The following is a 22208-nucleotide window of genomic DNA, read 5'->3' on the forward strand; positions in this document are numbered from 1 at the left end:
TAATAATATGTAGTAAATATAAATTTTAAATAATAATTTTAAAAAAATATTTAAAATATAATAGATTTTTCATTATATAAGTGAAAGATTATATCAACATAATTTATAAGCTATAACAACTAATATTTACTAAACACTTTAGTACTATAACTTAAAAACTAAAATTACCTAATCTTAATTTCAAACGCACTTTTAATTAAGGTGATAGAATCCCCTATATTAAATACATGAGAGTTATGCGTAGTTTAAATCTCAGTCGTGGTTGGGAGGTAATTGACGACTTAAAAAATGAGAGAGAGATTAAAAAAGGTAATAATAATAACTTTAAATTGATTGGCGGGACAGCAATTGGGCTAGCCAGGCCCCTAGGCCTCACCATGGAGGCCCGGTCCAATATGATTGAGTTAACTTTCTTGAAGGGCCTTTTCAACAAGCAAAAAATATTTTATGGCTATCGTAGGAAATTTAGGAAACTTATGAGGAATAAATGTAAAATAGAAGAATCTCTGGCATCGACCATCTCGCCCGTCTCTTAACTGACAGAACTCCATTGCGCCTATTCCTCTCTAGAATTGTCTTAACGATGGCTCGGCCTCAGCACCATTTCCAGCAAAATTACCAGCAGCCACAACAGCAGTCCAAAAGCTTCAGGTATTTATACCTCAAATTTATTTTATTTTTTTTCCAAGACCTTATTATTTTTGTCTGATCATTTAATTTTTTTTTTTACTCCATCAGGAACTTATACGCAATGGACGGTCAGATTTCGCCACCGGTAGCTTATTACAGCTCGGCCAATAATTTACAGGATCAGTCCCAGCATCCTCCGTACATTCCTCCCTGTATTATTCCTTTCTCTCTCTGTGATTGTTTTAACTGCTGATAAATCACTGTCAAAATAAATAAATGTATAAGAAGAACTGAGGGCCTGAGACCATATAAAATTCTGTTTCCTTTGTTTCTCAAGAATTGAAAATGAGAAAAAGAGGATTAAGCTAGTTTGTGGACTTTTTCTTAAGCTAAATTGCTAAATTTGGCTAAATTTCGATTGCGCGTAATTTATTCTTTTCAAAAATAAATAAATAAATAGATAGGCAGAATTATTTCATCTTCTGAGCCCTGAGCTGCAGAAAATATGAAGTTTCACATTATTTGTCATTTATTTCTGTCATATTCATAGCAAAAACATATATACAGATTTTTTTTTGTCCTTTAATAAATCGTTTTTCTTAAATTTATTTTTTCATTAACCTACTAAACATACATATTATGTATATGTTTTTATTGCAGTTCATGTTGTTGGGTTTGCACCTGGTCCGGTAAATGCAACGGATGGCAGTGATGGGGGAGCTGATTTGCAGTGGAACAGTGGTTTAGAACCCAAGAGGAAAAGATTGAAGGAGCAAGATTTTTTGGAGAACAACTCGCAGATATCATCAGTGGATTTCCTGCAAGCACGACCGGTATCAACAGGATTAGGTTTGTCACTTGACAATACACGAATGGCTTCCTCTGCTGACTCGGCTTTATTATCATTTATTGGTGATGACATCGATAGTGAACTACAGCGACAGGATGCTGAGATCGACAGATTCCTCAAAGTTCAGGTGAAGATTCTGGAATTTATTGGTTTCCATGTTTGTTTGAAAAAATTGTCGCCTTCTTGATTTTTTTGGAACATTTACTTTTCTAGCATGGTTATAGTGATTGAAATGATAATCGGTATCATAATGATTGAATGTTAGCATACATGATGTTTTCAGGTGGTGCTTTTGTCGTATTTGTTAAGATACTTATGATAATTGCTTAGTTAGGTTGACAACACAGTTTACCGTGGTTTATGTTGGTTAATGTCAAGTGTTATGTGAAGACATAACCTAAAAAAAAAAAAAAAAGGTGTTATGTGTACCTAGAAATTTGAAGTGATGCCTTTTGCTTCATTTTTTCTCTTTTGAGAGAATTTAATTCCCGCCGCACTAGATATGGCGCAATCTGCCTCCCTTCAAAACTTCTCATTTGAAGTTTAGGAGTGTTCTGCATTTAGCCCTTTGACTGAGTGATCGGATACACTAGATTGTATTGCATATAAGCTGAGAAGGGCCCCCCCCCCCCCCCCCCCCCCCTCCCTCTCCCCAAAAAAAAACCCAATGTTACATTTTTTTGTGGTTCGTTTATAGCCAAAGATGTATATGGTTGAAGAAGGGAACACATATCCCACATATGCTTGATAGGGCTGTCAAGAACGTGTCAAGTATGTGATTTTTTGCCTAGATTATGTTGAATGGTTGATTGACACCCATCTGAACTCTGTATACTAACATTTTTACCTAAAAATCTAGCGTTACATTTATTGAAATATCCAACATTATGAATTCAAATCAACTTAATGAGGTGATTAAGCCATTCTACAGAAGTAGATCTTTTACTAGTTGGAAGCTCCAAATCAACAGTAGGTGTCAACTCTTGAAGTTTTCAGTATCCTTTACAGTCTTCGTGATGTTGTTGTATGTTTCATATCCTTTTTAATGCAAACTTGTGACAGAACTAAGGTAAAGAAGAAAGAGGGTATTTTGGTGAGATCAACATTGTCTTTGGCTGTAGGAAGAGTACAAAACTAACTGTCTTTGGCTGTAGTAAGAGTACAAAACTAACTTTGTAGTTTTCGAAAAAATAATAAAACGGCCATCCAAATAGTGTTATTTAGGGAAATAAAAACCCAGATGGGAGTCCTGTCTCCTGTCTTAGTTGATGAGGACTTAATTTTTTGTTGGTTTGAGATATGCGGCTGTTTGCTTTGCTGCTTTTAGAATTTAATTGCATTAAGGTTATTTACAGAAACAGATTTCACATTGCTTTTATGACTCCTAAGTTAGAGGTGATGGATGATGTTTCCAACCTTTTGCGTTTATCGAAATATCATCTTCAGGACACTGTCTATCGTTTTATTCTTGGTTTTGCTTACAATGAAGTTTTCTGTTTTGTAACTCTTGCTCTCTATAGCCTCTTGCGTACTTGTTTTCCTGTTTCATAAATTTATATTGTTAAAGGAAATATGAACAAGTGATAATCATTGTCACATTGTGTTAAACTTTTTCTCTCATATAGTTGCCTTGTTTTGATATTGTTATATTTAATTGTTTTGCTTTAATTTCTGTCCTCAGTGTCATTTTATGATTCAGATAAGAGGATTTTGCAATTTGATTGTTCCAAGTTCTAAGTTCTTCATCAATATGATAGGTTGACCGATTGCGGCAAGCCATTCTAGAGAAGGTTCAGGCTAACCAACTTCAAACCATCTCACTTGTGGAAGAGAAAGTTATTGAGAAACTTCGTGAGAAAGAAGCAGAGGTGGAGAATATTAACAAGAGGAATCTGGAGCTTGAAGAAAGAATGGAACAATTGAGTGTGGAAGCGGGTGCTTGGCAACAGCGGGCCAGACACAATGAAAATATGATCAATGCCCTCAAGGTTAATCTTCAGCATGTATATGCTCAAAGTAGAGACAGTAAAGAAGGGTGTGGTGATAGCGAGGTTGACGATACGGCTTCATGCTGCAATGGACGTGCCATTGATTTCCATATTCTCTGCAAAGAAAACAATGATATGAAAGAGCTGATGACCTGTAAGGTTTGTAGAGTGAATGAAGTATCAATGCTTTTGTTACCTTGTAAGCATCTCTGTCTGTGTAAAGAATGTGAAAGTAAGCTCAGTTTTTGCCCCATGTGCCAGTCATTTAAGTTCATAGGGATGGAGGTCTATATGTAACAGGATAAATGTGTAAGTTTAAGATTTGATGTTATGCTAATGGTATATTTTGATTGTTGATGATTTTGATGATTGCTTGTTACCTCTTTACTTCTTTCTTGGTTGTTACATGCTGTATTTTCAGTGTTTTCTTCAGAATTTCTTGTTTTTTGATTTTCTCTTGTAAGACCCACACAAATTGTGTTTCTATTCCAATACCCAGGTTGCAATGGCATGTAGAATTCTTAGGCTCCACACTATTTCTTTTACCTGCAGTTTTGACGCACTGCAAGATGTTTATGTGTCAGTGCTGGATCAAAGTTGGGGACCTAGGTGGAAGTATATGTTAACTTGTATGGTTTGACATTTATCTTCTAGTTCATTTCTGTTGTGGGGAAAAGGAAATTGTTTCGGCATCCTAATGGAATATCGTCTTTCTATTTTAACTTTAGGATTTTCACAAATTTCGTTTTGGAATAATAATATACGTTTGAAAGATACAGAAAAAAAACAACACTGTTCTACTTTAATTCGTTTTGAAACGACATTGTTCTGCTTTAATTTTTTTTTCTTTGTTCTGATTTCTTCCTTCTCTTCATTTAACCCAACTACAGACCCATTGCTTCTTCCTCTTCGTTCTCTTCATCGACCGACAGCCACGTTCGTTTGCAAATCCAACTGCAAATCCTTCAAAACCCAGCTGCCTCTTCGTTTGCCTCATTCCATTTTCCTTCATCGAACTGAAATACAGGATGCCTACATAGTCTCTTCACTCTTCGTCTTAAGCTTAGCCAGTCCCCATTATTGTTTCCAACTCCAAACCCATTTTCTGATGCTCCCGTCTCTCTCTCTCTCTCACATAAAGCAGGCTTGCTGCTATCTGAGACTGACTCAATGTCCTCTTCCCCAACACTTTTCTTATGGAAGCTCCAAAATTTCTCCTCAGCATCAGATTCCAGTCTACCCAAAGTCACAGCCCTTGAGAACTTAATTAAGATTTGGCAGTCATTCGCAATCCCTAGTCTATTATTCATTAATCTAGTCTCATTTGGTCAGGATGGTGGTATTTTATTCAAGTTAAAGGACATATTTTGCACTAGTAAGGATATTCATTTTTCCTTTCCGCACTTGATTTGGGTGCTTAATGCCTAGTGTTGAGGATGAATGATGATAAAAATGAGATTTTGGTCTGGAAGAAACTATGTACAGATTTGTCTGCATTTTGTTTTCAATTGCTCTGCATTTTGTGATGAATTGTTGTGCAAGTGACTTATGCAATTTTTGCTGCAATTTGTGCTTTGTTGGTCTGTAATTTTTGTTGAATTGGTCTGCAATTTGTGTTGAACTGGTCTGCAATTTGTCTTGCAACTGCTCTGCATTTTACAACTCCAATACAAACTACAAGCGGACTTATAGGGCTTCAGATTTAAAAGAAAATGCATAAACCTAGGTTTGCTTTCACTGGGCTGAAACGACTTCATTTCATGGAAGCAAAAAGGAATCGAAGAGGAAGAGGAAGAAAAGCAACAACGTTTTTTCTGTTTTCGCTGTGCTGAAACGACTGCATTTCATGGAAGTAAAAAGTAAAAAAAAAAAAAATCCAAAACGGCATTGTTTTGGTTTAATTGGGGGTTGACCTGGGAAAAGTAGCATTTTCCTAATAATAATAATAAAGTACCTTGGAACATTGATTTATTGTTTGTGTATTATTAAATGAAAAACAAAACGGGCGCCAAGCAGACTCAAGACTGTAAAAGCTTCCATCAAATCATTCGGTGGGTTCAATTGAACTGGGCTCATCGAGGTTGAATGGAGCTAAAACCCAGTGGGCTATTTTCACTATTATACATGTATTACGGCTGTGTATTTTTCATTTTATTTTTTCTGAACACCTGTATCTGTTACATTCAAAGCAACATTTCAAGCATTTCTAATTGGTGCATGTTTGGTAATGTAACGAGTTATTTAATGGTTAAAAGTGCTCATCTAATTCAAAACGCTTTTTAAAGTTTTTGGAGTTATTTGATTGTATTTTTAGTAGAATTTTTTAGGATTAAATAAGTAATTTTGTCATTGCTAGAAAAATTTTAAATTTTATTTATTACACACATTTTTTAGAGTAGATTTGTGGAGCTTTTTTAAGAGTTAAATTATTTAAGAAATTCTCTTTATCTATTTCATAATCTTATTTTATTTATTTTATGACATAACTTTAAAAATTCTGTATACTAAAGTAATTTTATATTTTTTAATAAAAAAAAAACTCTATTTGAATATACTCTATTTAGAAAGTTATACCAAACGGTATAGAAAATGTGGATGTGCCAGTCAAAATTAATTGACTTTTATTTTTCCCCCCTTTTCTTTGAGAAGAGTAAATATGTAGGAGGAGACTGGTAGATATGAATCTCAATAATTGCCCGTAATTTTGACAATCAAGCTACTCATCACTACTTTAGCCTGTGTACCTGATCTCTAAAACTGTAGAAAAGGATCTTGTACTTAATTTGTACCTAATCTGCACTTACAACTTCTTGTTAAATCAAACCTAGAAAAATAATTATTCAGTTTCCGAACTTATTATTAGAAAACCAGTTTATCAACTATGTTGGTAGTTGAACAAACCGCGACATCTCTTACTCATTCCGTTATTACATGCAAACATTATATATATATTTTTAGCTGAAGCCGAGCCAATTCCGAAAATTGAGCTTGAGCCTTGAGCCTTGAAAATTATAGCCAGTATTATTAGTTATAATAATTTTGCTTTGAACTTTTTGTCAATTTTCTAGTAACCAATATGTTAGTAGTAGAAGAAGAAGATAGACTTGGGAAACAAGATGTTGATTTGGGGGTAATGTTATAGTAATTAGTAATTGAGAAAAGAGGGATGGTAGCTTTTCTTTTTAAGGGGGAGAGAAGATACATCAACTTTTTTCTAATCATGCCTTAGAAAGTGATGACAAAGAGGAAAGTGAATATGCTTCTTCCATGATTATAACTATCTGCCATATGTATTATTATTGTGATTTGTTTTTATTCATTATTCCACCTCCACTTCCACTTCCACCGCAAACCCCAGCCGATCTCAGTCCTGTCATGTCCCTTTACTTTTCTTTTTATTCGTACCATCATCCTTCTTCTTTATCTTATTATTAAAGGAATCATCTAAAACCCAAATCTGATCGTATATAATGATAATAATATACTAATTTTTTTTTAATTATTTTTACTATATGAGTAAAATTCAAATTTCAAAATTAAGGAAGAGTGACTTTAATAGAGTTCAATCATCTAACACCCACCTTATTCCCCATAAAAGCTGTTCTTTTATCTATCTCCTTTCTTTAATTTTTATCTGCTTTCTCAAGTGGAAGTGGGGACTCCTGCATTGGCTTACCTCCACTTTGTATCTCTTTTGCCTTTCCTTTCATCTTAGATGTACATTCGTGAATGATTCTTCTGGGACTCCAGTATGTATGTGTTCAGTGATTCTTACACTGTCAAAGTTATACGATTTTGAACTGAACATGTAGCTTTTTGATGCCCACAGCCACAACTGCTGCTGCTTCGTGTATGCGGGATCTTTTAGTGCAGTAGTAATTAAAAGGATGACCCCATTGTAAATGAAATACACACACACACACACGATAGATAGATTGCTTCACTTGAGCGAGGTTGAGGGATTTTAATTTCTCTCTACTCTATATTTATTTCTTCGCTCATTTCTCTAGATAAAAATGCTTGAGACGTACGTATTTGCAATTATCTAATCTTACCTACCTGTGCACTTAATTACTTTCTAGCACGACACGATAGTTATCTGTCTACTTTGAGAAGCTTCATAGAAAGACAAAGAAAACTTTGGGAAAGTTGGCATAAATAAATTTGCGTCATATATGTGAGGTTGAAAATCTATATGAGTAATTAAGCGGTAGGATATATTTCAGAGTGTCTTTTTGAGTATGTTCTCTAAAGAAATATCAGCAATAAATTTAGAATCTGGGCGTATGCCAAGTAGGTGATCAGTTTATGAAAGCATGCTTTTTTATTAATATATTTTGCAGAAAAAAAAAAAAAACAGGTAATTGCTGGTTGCTAAGTATATAACCCCAGTTCATTACACAACATATTTTTTTTTTTTTTTTTAATTTTTCCCCACCATTTTCTTCCACAGTGTTTCATTTCATTAGTTTTCAGACTCGGCCAATGTTCCACTTCCACATCTGCTTCACAGTCACTAACAACAAATAGGTAGCTGAGGGCAGTCCCAAGTTCTATTGCTTGTCGGCATCTTCAGTACTTTTGGCAACAGCCAACAGCGGTCCTAGGAACAAAATTAAAACTTCTCTTCATTAATTTGTCTCTATCTATCTTAGCTACTTCCAATAACCTTAACTTGTTTCGAAAGACTAATCGCTGGGGTTAATTTGTATATTTTATATATTAATTATTTGGCTTCTTTTGTTAAATTATAAAATTATAAAAATCAGAAAGAAAGGAAACAAGAGTTAACGTGTGTGTGTTTATATATATATATATATATTCATGCAAATTCATTAACGTAAAGGCAATAACAGTATAGTAAGTAATTGCTTTTAAGGAGTGGGAGTGGCGCGTGTAAGAATGAAATAATGCACATCATTTTCACAGATGGACCGTCGGATATGTGCGCGCTGAGTGAACGATCTATTCCTTACAAAGCTTTTTGCTTGACATGATTGACCAGGCAAAAAAGAAAGGGGTTTTCTCAGTGGATAATTAGGTGGCAATAATATTTGCATGATTATATATATCATTTGGAATATGTATATTGCATTTTAAATAATAATAATATAATATAAATAAACAAAGAGACGAACGAAATCTGGACAGTCCGGATCGACCCAACACTGCAAATGATTTGAGGATAACTGCAGTTCCCCATAATGGATCACCATCCGATCAATTACAAAACAATAATTATTTTTCTTTTTTTTAAAAAAAAAAAAAACATGCATATATTTTTCTTTGACGAATTTCGATGAGAATCAGATATGCAATTGTGTATCATGAATTATTGGCTGTCGTCAACAGAAAAAGGAAAGGAAAATAAAATAAATGTCGCTTTAAGCACTTTGCTTTGTGAGTAATGGACGTAAGAGGTGGGTCTTTGAAATTGATATGTATGCATGAAATGATGGTGAAGATGATGGAGGGACCCAAATGAGGTTGATGATGATCATCATCACAAGGGGAATCCCTTGGATTGAGGAGTAGTATTAGCATGTAGCTAGCACAGCAGCAGCCTTGAATTGTGGGACCTTTTTCTTTAACGTTTTATCAGCCACAGTATAAAAAGATGTGAAGACGAAGAAGAAAAAGAATGTGATGTGCATGTGATCCAACAGCCTTTATGTTCCCCTCTTCTTCTAACCAAATGTATATATATTTTTTAACCCACCAATATTAATTCCAAACCATCTTTAGTGTTTTTTTTTTTTTTTTTTTTTAAATTAGTTAATTGATCACCTGGGTCTCTATTACTTTTTGGCACAATCATGTTTAGGTCTAACATTACATTGTTGTTAATGTTTTGTACTAAGACTTAATTTTGGGCCCATACTCCATTAAAGACATTTTACTCGTTAGCTAGTGGAATTCAAAAGACACCATATCACATCAATCATTCTGTAGAATATACTGTATATAATATATCTCTATCAATTATATTCTCTGTATACACGATAAAGTTTCTCACGTTTGTAGTAGGAGCTTTTTCACGTAGAAGTTGAATTGATGCCTTTAAGAAAGAATATTGAAAGAAAGAGGGAAAGCAAAAGAAAAGAGAAAGGAAAGAAGGAGAAGAAAGAGAGAAAGAAAGAAAAATGAAGGGAAAGATATCTATTGTTGTTGCTCTCCTTTTAATGTATCTCCAAAGTGAGTTAAAATGAGCTTTGTTTCAGTGACAAGCAACAATAGGCCTTGCAAGACTAAATTCTTTGCTTTTCAACCTCTTTTATGGAGGGATAGAGCTTTTGCATGGAAAACAAATCCTTTATTATATATATATATATATATATATATTCTAATGTTCCATTGATAGATTCCTTTTCTGTTTAATCAATCAATTTAAAAACTTTCTTTACTTCATTTGGGTCAATGTCTTAGTTCACTTTTAAGTCCTATAAATATACATAATTTCTTAATGAGTGAGGCAGAATACACATCTAAATGGCTACGTACTTCTTAATTAGCAAGCAATTAAGTCATTTCCTCGCGACTGGAGACCTGATGAGGGACCCTAGCATTATTATTTAATTAACTCCATGATCATCAATTTGAAAAAGAGTGACAACAAAAGTATTTGTGCTGGCTATTGAACTAATAAAATCTTATATGATATGGTTATAGAAAATTTGGGGTCCAAAACCCGCAACGCCAGATCGAGCTATAAAGGTCCCGAGAGGCTCCAAAAAAAAAAAAAAAAATACCATCTAAGGTATAAACATTTTTTATTTTTTTTTCACAAAAACAAGGAAGAAATTTATGCTATGTGTTACTAAATTTCTCTTGTCATTGATTAGTTATAACTTGATCTATTGTTTAGAGTAATATTTGGTTGTATAGGCTTATGGATGATCTTGTAATATAGAATATAAACACAAAGTGCAAACTTTCAAAAACAAAAAAAAAAAAAAAACGAAAAAGAAATGTGCGCACTTTGTTATTTCTGTTATAAATATTAGCCTTTGCTAATTAAACATACAATTCCCACTTAATTCTAATAAACTTGCTAAATAAAAATAAGCACGTCATAATTCACGACACTCGTTGATGTTACAAATTAAAGCAAATCACACTACAATCAGCCGATCATAAATATCAGATATATATCACAAATTAAGCAACGGTCAAAAGATCACCAAGAGTCAAGAGCAACGTGCAGATTATAAACAAGGAAAATAGTTGGCCTCAATCCTGATATCAAGTATTTTCTATTCAGGCTACGTTTTAATTGCTCAATAGTTTTGGAAATACTCGAAATCTTTTATTATTATTCACTACATAATTGGTCAAACAATCCTATATCTTTGATTAATAATAATGAAATTCAAGCTAACTTAAGAGGAACAAGTCAATAATAGTTGTTTCAGTTGTAAACTAAATATTCGCCCTCGTGTTTAAAACTCATCAAAATTCCCAAGTCATTATTAGAGAAATGTGAACTTTTGCTTTTGCTTTTGTTTTTGTTTTTGGTTTTTTTTTTTTTTTTTTTGTGTGTTTTTTGTGACAAGGGAGTTTTGATGGTATTGAATATGAGGGGAAAAATAATTAATGTTTAACAAACAACACAAGGATTTGATGGTCTTCTATTATAAAGCCAAACCTGAAAAACTAAAACTTACATTGATCACAGCTTATTGTTACGGTCCGCCCAATTCGCTAGCCCAATTGCCCACAATTTCGGGCTAGAGAGCCAACACAAGGCCAAGAGTGCTAGCTTGGCCCAATTCCGGAAGGTTCTAGGCAACTCTAGCACATGTGAACATGTAAATATTCTAGAATACTTTATACAATTCCAGCACATGAGTTTGACCAAGTTTGGCAAAGTTAGGTGAAGTTAGGTGAAGTTAGGCAAAGTTAGGCAAAGCCTCCCCTATAAATATGGGATGGCATTAAGCATTTGTATCCAACAAACACTACAACAAGCACTGTAATCTCTCTTTGTGCAATACAAGTTTCTTTGGCTCAATTGCTCTCTTCTCTTGTTTGAGAATCTCTAGGCTTACTTAGCAACATTCGGCAAAGTTGTCTAAGTGCCGCACGGGTTAGCTGCGCAAAACACTCATCCCGTGACAAGTGGTATCAGAGCTAAGGTTTGCACGCACGCAAATTAGCTCACGAAGCAATGGCCAACCCTTCGAACGTAGCACAAGAGGGTGTTGTTGGTGTGGATGTTCCACCGGAACCAAGCCGTGGCCGAGAGGGAGAACGCGCCCAAGGCAAGACTCGCGGCAAGTCCAAGGCCCTATCCGTGGATGCGTTGGAGCCTCGTGTAGGCACTCTCGAAATAGCATTGTCCGCCGCTCAAGATAGCCTCGTGGGATTGGAGGAAAGAGTGGATGGTCTCGAGGGAGAATACGCCGAGTTCACGGTGGCCACAAAAGCTCTCATCCATGAGCAAGCGAACATTCTCCGAGGTGAGTTTCGTTCTTTCCATGATGAGTTGTTCAAACTTCGTAGTTTTGTTCAGGACGAACTACGTACTGTCCGTGCGGAAGTGGATGAAGTCCGCTCGGATTGGGCATGGCACAAGCGCACACTCTCCACAAGTCCAGCTTCCGCAAACTTGAGTGATGCGCGCCGCATTGACGTGCCAAAGCCTGACACCTACGATGGCACACGCAATGCCACCATCGTGGACAATTTCCTCTTTGGGCTGGATCAATACTTCGATGCCATGGGTGTCCGAGATGAGGCATCGAAAGTGGGCACTGCACCCACCTATCTTCGAGGCGCTGCACAACTATGGTGGCGTCGCAAGCATGGCGAGATGGGCAAGGGCATTTGCACCATCGACACTTGGGCTGACTTCAAGCAAGAACTCCGAAAGCAGTTCGCCCCAAGCAATGCGGAGAAGGAAGCGCGAGCGCGCTTACGTCGCCTCAAGCAATCGGGTAGCATTCGGGACTACATCAACGAGTTTACTACCCTTATGTTGGAGATAAGCGACATGTCCGACAAAGATTCACTCTTCTACTTTCAAGATGGCCTCAAGGATTGGGCCAAGACCGAGCTTGATAGGCGTGGTGTTCAAACACTTGACGACGCCATCGCCATTGCGGAGTCGCTCACCGAATACTCCGCCCAGCTCAAGGACAAGAGGTCTAGCTATGACCAAGGTGGGGGAGAGAACCATGAGGACAACAACCGCAATTGCAAGGAATGGAGCAAGAAAAAGCCTCCAAGCGGCAAGGACGGGCAAAGTAAGTCCGAGAAGCCACCCAAGCCTCGAAGCCCATGCTTCATTTGCAATGGCCCTCATTGGGTACGCGACTGCCCGGAGAAAAAGTCGTTGAATGCCCTCGTAACACAACTCAAGGGCCAATGCACACCAACTACGGAAGAACCCCAACACAACTTGGGTTCGCTCCAACGCCTTAGCACACTCGTGAGCCAACCGCCAGAACCCACAAGGAAAGGGCTCATGTTCGTAAGTGTGCTCATCAATGGCCGAACCGTTCGTGCGCTCCTTGACACCGGAGCAACGCACAACTTCATCTCCGAAGAAGAGGCTAAGTGTCTAGGCCTCAAGGTAACGCAGCACGGAGGCACCATCAAGGCTGTAAACTCACCCGCCAAGCCATTTGCGGGAACCACACGAGGCGTACACGTTACGCTTGGGACATGGAATGGGAACCTCGACTTCTCGATTGTGCCGATGGATGACTTCGCAATGATCCTTGGCATGGAATTCTTCGACAAGGTACATGCCTTCCCACTTCCAGCAACAAACTCCCTTAGCATCTTCGATGGGAATAAGGCATGCGTGGTACCGGTCGAGCGCGCACAACCCACAAAAAAGGCGCTCTCAGTCATGCAGTGCAGACGAGGATTCAAGAAGAATCCAGACCACTTGGTCTCCATCCGGCAACACCACAAGGGAGAGGATTCCGAAAGCCCTCCAAGCCAAGTCCCACAACAAGTACGAGCCGTCCATGACAAAGGCAAGGACGCTATGCCTCCGAAGCTCCCACCGAGACGAGTGGCTGAGCAACGCACAAAGCCATCCGAGCATAAGGGGTTGCGGAAACACAAGAGGGGACGCCGCAACACCAACCGAAAGAAGGAAACAACCACATGCGGAGCAAGTGGCGGAACCTCCCCAAGAGTGAAGCACACGAAGACTAACGACAAATCACGGAACAAGTCCCCCAAGGAGCAAGGACGAGATCGCGACGAGGACGCCGCGAGCTTAGGTGGGGGAGGATGTTACGGTCCGCCCAATTCGCTAGCCCAATTGCCCACAATTTCGGGCTAGAGAGCCAACACAAGGCCAAGAGTGCTAGCTTGGCCCAATTCCGGAAGGTTCTAGGCAACTCTAGCACATGTGAACATGTAAATATTCTAGAATACTTTATACAATTCCAGCACATGAGTTTGACCAAGTTTGGCAAAGTTAGGTGAAGTTAGGTGAAGTTAGGCAAAGTTAGGCAAAGCCTCCCCTATAAATATGGGATGGCATTAAGCATTTGTATCCAACAAACACTACAACAAGCACTGTAATCTCTCTTTGTGCAATACAAGTTTCTTTGGCTCAATTGCTCTCTTCTCTTGTTTGAGAATCTCTAGGCTTACTTAGCAACATTCGGCAAAGTTGTCTAAGTGCCGCACGGGTTAGCTGCGCAAAACACTCATCCCGTGACATTATGGTATGGGTAGGAGAAGTAGGGGTTGACTGAGGCGAAAGGAATAGCACGTTCCACATATTTTCCTTCAAATATTAATAAGTATGATGGCGGAGTAGCAGCACAGGATTGTGTGTGTGTGTGTGTGTGTGTGAGTGTGACTGAGACACTGAGGGATTGTCACCTCTAGAAGGACAAAGTTGTCAATCAAATAACGCAAAGGACAAATCCTCTGAGTATACATGAGTGCATGCATTACAAAGACAAACGGCGATCTTGTCCGGTCCATTAATTAATATCAGTGTGCCATTTCCTCGTGGGATCCATATCCCCTCCCCTCGTGACTCTTTCTTTTTTCCTTTTTACTTCATTTCTTTTTTCCCTTAGTTCTCATAATAAGTACACACCAATGGGCCTTTGGTCCAGTGGGAGAGCCCTTGCACTTAGAATAATGAGTGCAAGGGTTCGAGCCTCCATGAAAGCATTTATGGGGTTTATTTACAATCATTCCTCAATTATCAAATAATTGAGTGGAGCCAGTCTATTCTTCACAAAAGGTGAGTAGAGTGGACAACCCTCGAATATTTGAGAGGGTTTGAAGAATTTGGGCAGCGCTTCAGAGGAGTACATGACACGATGAAGGTCCCAATTGTAGAATCTGTTTGTAAATATTAATTGTAATACCTACAGTCCTGTATAACAGTATTCAAAAAAAAAAAAAAAGTACACACCGTCTGCCCATTTTGAACCAGTTCTCTTTGACCAAACCCTAGCTCTCTACTACGTATTTCACGAACCCAACAACATTATATTAATTGTATAATATGTGACATTTGTATATATCTGTATGTATATAATATGTTTGTGTTCCTGGGTCCTGGCCATGGTGGGAAGAGAGGAGGAGGGGGGTCAGTGAAACAGACAAAAGAGAGAGCGAGAAGAGACAGAAGAAAGAACCTTGTAGCTTGTCACGTATTTATACAGACTTTTGATTCTTTTTCACTTTAGAAATAGAGAGATAGAAAGATACTTCTTTGAATATTATATATGTTTAGTAGCTTAATTGATTATTATATAAACCTATCAACTTTTTCTTTCTTTATTTATTCATTTATTTTTTATCCGTATTCGCTCTGTGTTTTAAGTTGTCTCTCCTTGAAATTCTCATTCTAGATTAACAGATAATAATTTTTAATTGTCTTCTATATAATTCCTAGAAATTAATAACAATATTTTCAAATGTATCGGCGGTGGTCATGTGAGGAGGAGGAGGAGCAGGGGGCTGTGCGTTGTGGGGTTCACTTTTTCACTGCGTTTTAGAAATTGGAATAGAATCTTCTTGGCACCTCAACTTGTTAGAGGTAATAGGAAAATGGTGTTTTTATGTGTGTTTGTGTGTGTGTGTGTGTTGGCTTGGTTGCCACTGATGGTGGTGGGCTCGGGAGGATCTGTCTAAGTTGCTGACAACTTGTAAAAAATAAAAATTATCAGCCTTTATTTTCTAGATTTCCAGTCTCAGTAGGTCCACAACCTTTTATCGATGTCTGATACAAACAAAAATGCTTCATATAATTTGTTTAACTGGCTAGCTAGATTTGCTCATCAACTGCCCATCCTCATCAATGCCATAGGGTCCCATGCCCTCATGCTGCGTACATTTGCTTGACAGACCCTCTAATTAATTAATGATCACATAATTGGTTAGCTTAATCCTGTAGATGCTCAATTTGCTGCGCTTCCATTATTAATCTGTTACGGTTTCGAAACTAATTACACAATGACTGGCTAGGTAGCTCGAGTAATATTATTGTGTTTGATTTGATTCTCTTGAGATAGCAGCCTCCTATGATCTGTAAATTATGACAGTAAAAGTAATGGGTTGTGGGGGAACATATTTGTTGGAATTTGGAAGCATCTAGATTGATGTTACATACATTACACATGTGACGCCTCCCATAAATATGCATGCAATATGAACATCAGAATAGAGAGTAAAATATTTAGATTTTCATTTATTTATTTATTTTACGAAGGCAAGAAAAAAACAAAACAGGAATCACGAGAATGGCATACAAGCACAAGATTAAAAAAAAAAAAAAAAAAAAAAAAGAGAAAAAAACTGTTTCCATGTCAGCCGCTGCGAATTTTTCACAGACCGCAGAAGGGGTAAGTTACTTACAAGTGTGTGTGTGTGTGAATTGTGAAGTTGAGGGGGGGTTTTAATAAAAGCCAAGATATAGATAAAAGAAAGAGAGAGAAGGGCATATCCAGTTTTAGAAGGTGGTATTTTCTCAGACCACAGCGAAGGGCCAAGGGAAAGTATGTATTTTCCCATTTTAATTGAATATCGGGACTTGAAGCTGACATCTTCTTCTTATTCTTTTCAAAATTTGAAGCTTCTCCGTATAGATGTAAATGTAAATGTAATGCAAAATAAAAGAATTCAACGTCACATGCAAAGCAATGAATCCTCCTATTTCCCTCCACTAGCTACTCCCTCAAATTTTAAATGTGGGTCTTGAATATTTTGGCTCATTCAGTGGAATCAAAAGAGAAAAAAAAAAAAAATCTTACATAAGAGAAGAAAGAAATGAAATGACAATATTAATCAAGAGAATCACATTAAATAAAAGTGAAAGAAAGGAAATAAAATGGTGGGGGACTGGGACAGTTTAACTTTGTTTTTCCAATAATGAGAATCATATAACATGATCAAAATAATCAGTTGAGTATCTATGTGAAATAATTAGTAATCATTTTCCTATAGTTTCACTTTGAACATGCTTCTGTCCCTACCTTGCCCGACTGTTCACTTACTCATAACCAAAATGATGCGTTTCTCACTTTTAATTATAGGATCCCTCGATCTCTAATAACCACTTACTTCCAATATTTATTTAATTTCATGCATTTTTCTTTCACTTGTTGCTTTATTTATTTATTTATTTAAAGAGAGTAAAAAAAAAAACACTAATTGAGTTTCCGATATGAGAAAAAAAAAATTCTCGAGAAATTAAATCATGAGAAATTAACGTGGAGAGTACATGGAATGTTGGGGCATTATCCGAGAAAGAAATTAGGAAAAGCTGAAATTTTTTTCAGTTATATATATGTGTGTGTGTGTTTATTCATGGAACGGAAACTTTTGGGCCAATAATTCAATTGAATCACCTGGGACACGTCAGCAAAGGAAAGAAGCCGAGCCGAGAGACAAGTGCCAAAGTTGGAGGCTCAAAGCAGAGGCCAAAGGCTATGTAGGGTGAGTCTGTACAATTGTAAGTTAGTGAGTAAAAGGCAGCAGTGGTATAGTAGCCAGAGATAGCATGCATGTGTGTACTACTGTTGTATCTATCCATTGAAAAGTTTGCAAATATTATTATTAAATTAAAAAGAAAAATCAAAATTTGAAGAAAGAAAGAAAGAAGAAGAAGAAGAAGAAGAAGCAGCAGTAGAGGAAATAGAAATAGAAGCTGAGAGAAGAAATGTCGTCACCAAAACTCTTTTTTTTTTTTTTTTTTGTTTAAATAAAAAATAAAAGAGCTCTAGTTAAATCCCATCACGTAGTTCGATGTATCCTTTTACCTTATATATCTGCTAGAGTAGAGTAGTAGTAGAAAATGATGGGATTCGAAATTGGAGACTGTGTCTGATGAGTTGGGTGTGTTATTAAACAACAAACGGAAAGCTACAAAATGAAAAGACGACACTCGTTTGACGTGAGCACTTAACTCAAAATCAAATTCAGACACACCTTCCTCTTCTCTTCGTAATGCTATTTTAATGAATAATAAATAAATATATATATAATATTGGATTGTTACCGGCTAATTACACAGTGTAACACTGTGCGCATTTGACCAAAATACCCTTAGATTATAGCGGTAAAACGGGGGATGACATTGTAAATTAAAAAATTAGAAAGACAGGCTGCTGCAACCTGCACCTGCACCACCCTTGTGGCTGATTTTTAAGTGGGTGTGCGCGGGATCCCTTGTCAGAGTCAGAGAGAGAAAGAGAAGTCACGGGTTTGTCTTGAAATGCCCTTATTTCACAGTCCTAGACAGACAGACACATATTCTCTCTCACTACATAACCGAGGAGGGGGGAGGAGGAGGGTAACAAATTAATTATAAACATTCACGCTGCCAAAAATATTTTACTATATATACGTTAAATATATCAATTAATTTAATCAAAACATTTTTTTTTTCTTTTTCTTTTTAATTTATACAGTTCCACACACTACCCTTTATCTGCTGCCATCATTTTTTATCCTCCGAAGAAATCACCAATTACCCATCACAGCCCCCCTCTCTCCCGACTCTCTCTCACTTGCTCCCGAACAAAAAATTTTTCTTGTTGCTTTGTTTTTGCTTTCACCCTTCTTTCAATGGCGCTTATGTTAGACAATTGCGAAGGCATCTTGCTATCACTAGACTCACACAAATCAGTGCCGGCGCCATTCCTCACAAAAACTTACCAGCTGGTTGATGATCCCACCACAGACCATGTAGTTTCCTGGGGCGAAGACGACACCACCTTCGTCGTTTGGCGTCCCCCTGAGTTCGCACGTGATCTTCTTCCCAACTACTTCAAGCACAACAACTTTTCTAGTTTTGTCAGACAGCTCAACACCTATGTATGTAACACGAAATCTTATTTCTCTCTCTTTAAAAAAGGCCTTTACTTTTCTATAGTTAGTTTGTCGTTTCGGTCACCGCAGATACTGGTTTTTGATTTCGTTTCTGCTCTCTTGTTTTGATTTTTTAGGGTTTTAGAAAGATTGTGCCAGACAGATGGGAGTTTGCTAATGAGTTCTTCAAGAAAGGAGAGAAGCACTTGCTGTGTGAGATCCACAGAAGAAAGACTGCACAGCCACAAGTTGCCATAAACCATCATCACCATCATCATCAGCACCCACATTCACATTCTCCCGTACTGGTCAACGGTCCAAGTTTCTTCCCATTTCCGAACCGAGTCAGCATCTCTCCATCCGACTCAGACGAACACGTTAACAACTGGTGTGACTCGCCGCCAAGAGGAGGCAAAGGCACGGGAGTTTCTGCTGTCATGAGTAGTGGTGCTGGCTGCGGCGGCGGGTACAACAATAACAATAATAATATCAATATTAATACCTCGGTTACTGCCTTGTCGGAAGATAATGAGAGACTGAGGAGAAGCAACAATATGCTTATGTCGGAACTTGCACACATGAGAAAGCTTTACAATGATATTATATATTTTGTGCAAAATCATGTGAAGCCAGTTACTCCTAGCAATTCTTACTCTCCTTCTTTGCTTCTTTGTAACACAACACCAAGTGCTGCTGCTGCTCCTATGTGTGCTAATACAACTCCACTGGTGCAAAAGCCTTTAAACCAGCTTCTTGGGTATTATCCTACTAATGGTACTAACCCTAAGCAAGCTACCCATCATCAAGCTCATGTTTTGAACTCTCCTACTGCTACATCACAAAGCTCTTTGACGATTCTTGAAGAACCCAACAGCAATAGCTGCAAGACTAAACTGTTTGGTGTGCCTCTACAATCCAAGAAGAGAGTACACCCTGAGTATACATCTAATTATCCAGCAAATACGGAGACCAACAAAGCCCGTTTGGTCATGGATAAGGATGATCTAGGGTTGAATCTTATGCCTCCTTCCACATGTTAGTTTCCTTTCATAATTATTTCATTAATGATCTTAGCTTTTTCTTTTTCTTTTATTTTTTTTATTTTTTTTATCTTCCCTTTTCTTTCTGTCATCAATTTTCTTGCTTGATTTGCCTTTGTTACGCTATCGAGTCTGAGAATCTGATGATAGTAGTAGTTTTAACGAAATATGCGTGTGTGAGTGTGCGTGCGTGGGTGTGGGTGTTTGTGACTATGTAAATAACTTGAAGTGTCGGTATTATCTTTGTTCCCCACAGCTATGAATGCATGTGGGTTTTGGTTAGAGTGAAGATGAAAGCAAGTTTAAATCGTCCGCAACAACATCTTTTTCTCCTTTGATGTTCTTCTATTTCATTGGTGCAAATTTACTGCCTTGCTCAGATTTGTTCTTCTTTGTATACTTTTTCTTTCTTCATGATTTTTACGTCTGTATGTTTCGGTTACATTAATGCAGGAGAGAGATTGTGTTTGTCCGTGTTTGTGTTTTAATGACTTCCTTCTCAGTTCTTCTATAAACCAAGAAAAAGCTGAGAAGGGTTTCAGTTCAGACTCTAGCTGGTTCCTTGCAATGTCTCTAGGGCTTTCTCTGATAAGTCCCATTAATGCAACGTACAAGCGTACAGCCGTGCTTTTGATTTGAAAATGCTTCGCTCTCTTGTCTTGTAAATTAATTAAAAGACCGATAAGAACGATTAATAAATTAAGGCTAAAAGGAAAATCGGCTGACACCATATGATAATTTGTTCCTTAAAATCATACTAACTAGTAGTGTAATTATGATTATGGTCATCACTATTATTGTCAAAAAGAAAGCAAAACTATAATTTAGGAAAAAGAAGGTTATCATGTCATATCTCGTTTGATGAAGGTTGTAATCTCTATTTCTCTTGTTTCTATGAACTGTCTGTCAGTCACGCAAAAGAACAAATACAAAGTTTTAAGATTTTAGAAAAATAAAGTATAATTTTATTTTTTATTTAAAAAAAAAAAGGTACAAACAAAAATAGCGAGTTATTCGATGATAGCGAAATGTAAGATAAGTGACGAAAAATGTTTGTTTGAAATGTATCTATCAAGGCTTCTATACTTCTTCTTCTTCTTCTCTGAGGATCAGAAACCTTGACTTTTCCTACTTTAAGTATCTGATCGACCATCTTCAAAATCTCTCCTTGGATCCCTCTTACCTCTATTCTCTAATTCCAAGCTCTTTCTTTTCTTCTTCCAGACGATACCCAGAAACACAGCGAGAGAGAGAGCTTTAACTTAGCTCCTTTGACCGGTAGGTAATCTTTTCTTTTTTTTTTCCTTTCTTTCTTTCCTTCTTTTGTTTTTTAATTAAAAAAAAAAACCTATTTCTTTAATGGCTTTACTGCTCACTTTCTCCAATATCCCTATACAAGTAAAGTTTCTGGTAATGTTTGACTACGAATTTTAACTTGGTTCTTCTTTTGCTCTCATGGGAATTATTAATTTCTAAGACAAGGAAACTCTGTGAGACAGAGATGAAAGCATGTTTAAAAGGTCCATTGAAATATCTACAGGGCTAGACTGTAGACGGATAAAAGTAGGAATATATAGTATTCTTAGAATATCTTTGTCGTGTGTAATAATTTCGTCGCCTACTATTACTAGTACTACTCATATGAAAGAGCAAGCCCTAACCCTAGCTAATTTAACACTATGATAAATTCTATAATAATATACTCCCATGGCCTATCTGGGCTTCCCAATAGCTTGTTTTGTCTTTTTGAAGAGTGTCACGTGACGAGAAACTGCACGTGTGATGCTGAAGAAAAGTGGGTGATTTTGGGTCTTAAAAGTGGATACGGATCATCCGGTAAAAGAATAAAGAAATGCTTTAGCCTTTAAGGAAGGCAATTGTATGTTATTGCTAACAGCCGTATTGGAGGACCACATGACCATGTTTTTGAAACTTTTTTTTTTCCTCTCAAAAAGGAAAAAGAAAAATAAAATTATGGGTAAAAGAAACGAAACGAAAAGAAAAGAAGACATACACGATTGCTTCGTTTTGTCTTTTGGAATACACTTTTTTAAATTCCTCTTCACATTTTTATTGTACACTACTCCTGTCGACAATTTTATAAAATATTGATTTAATAATGAGAAAAAAAACGTATTTGTTAGTGTGGGTTAATGAATATAATTTCTTTTACATACACACTAGAGTTGGGAATGAGACTAGATGGGTTGAGATTTATCAATCTTAATCTTATCCCAAACAATAAATCGGGACAAATAATTATCACGATCTCATCCCGATTGGAACTTCAAATCTCGATCAGATTCTAAATTGTCCCAGATGATATGAGTTTTCTGTCATACAATGTAGATTCTATCACAAACGACATGTCATACGAGTTAATTGATATGTTGTAATTTT

At 37.0% G+C, this 22208-nt stretch overlaps 2 protein-coding genes across 3 annotated transcripts; both read left to right on the forward strand.

Annotated features, from left to right (window-relative positions):
- The first annotated feature begins 483 nt into the window (after positions 1 to 483).
- LOC102631343 (probable BOI-related E3 ubiquitin-protein ligase 2) lies at positions 484 to 3828 on the forward strand. Its single transcript, XM_006473242.4, has 4 exons — positions 484 to 651; positions 739 to 842; positions 1291 to 1607; positions 3238 to 3828. The coding sequence occupies exons 1-4, from the start codon at positions 584 to 586 to the stop codon at positions 3763 to 3765; spliced, it is 1017 nt and encodes a 338-aa protein (XP_006473305.2). The 5' UTR covers positions 484 to 583; the 3' UTR covers positions 3766 to 3828.
- Positions 3829 to 18275: 14447 nt separating this feature from the next.
- On the forward strand, positions 18276 to 20454 carry LOC102606748 (heat stress transcription factor B-4). 2 transcript variants are annotated; one of them, XM_052442127.1, is made up of 3 exons: positions 18276 to 18774; positions 18906 to 19803; positions 20262 to 20454. In XM_052442127.1, coding segments are annotated over exons 1-3 (1149 nt in total). In that variant the 5' UTR covers positions 18276 to 18525; the 3' UTR covers positions 20264 to 20454. The 2 variants fall into 2 exon arrangements, with proteins under 2 accessions (XP_052298087.1, XP_006473306.2); XM_006473243.3 differs by lacking the exon at positions 20262 to 20454 and having other exon boundaries at positions 18277 to 18774; positions 18906 to 20207.
- Positions 20455 to 22208: the final 1754 nt, after the last annotated feature.

This window comes from Citrus sinensis, chromosome 5, assembly GCF_022201045.2.
Source record: "Citrus sinensis cultivar Valencia sweet orange chromosome 5, DVS_A1.0, whole genome shotgun sequence".
Taxonomy (NCBI): domain Eukaryota; kingdom Viridiplantae; phylum Streptophyta; class Magnoliopsida; order Sapindales; family Rutaceae; genus Citrus; species Citrus sinensis.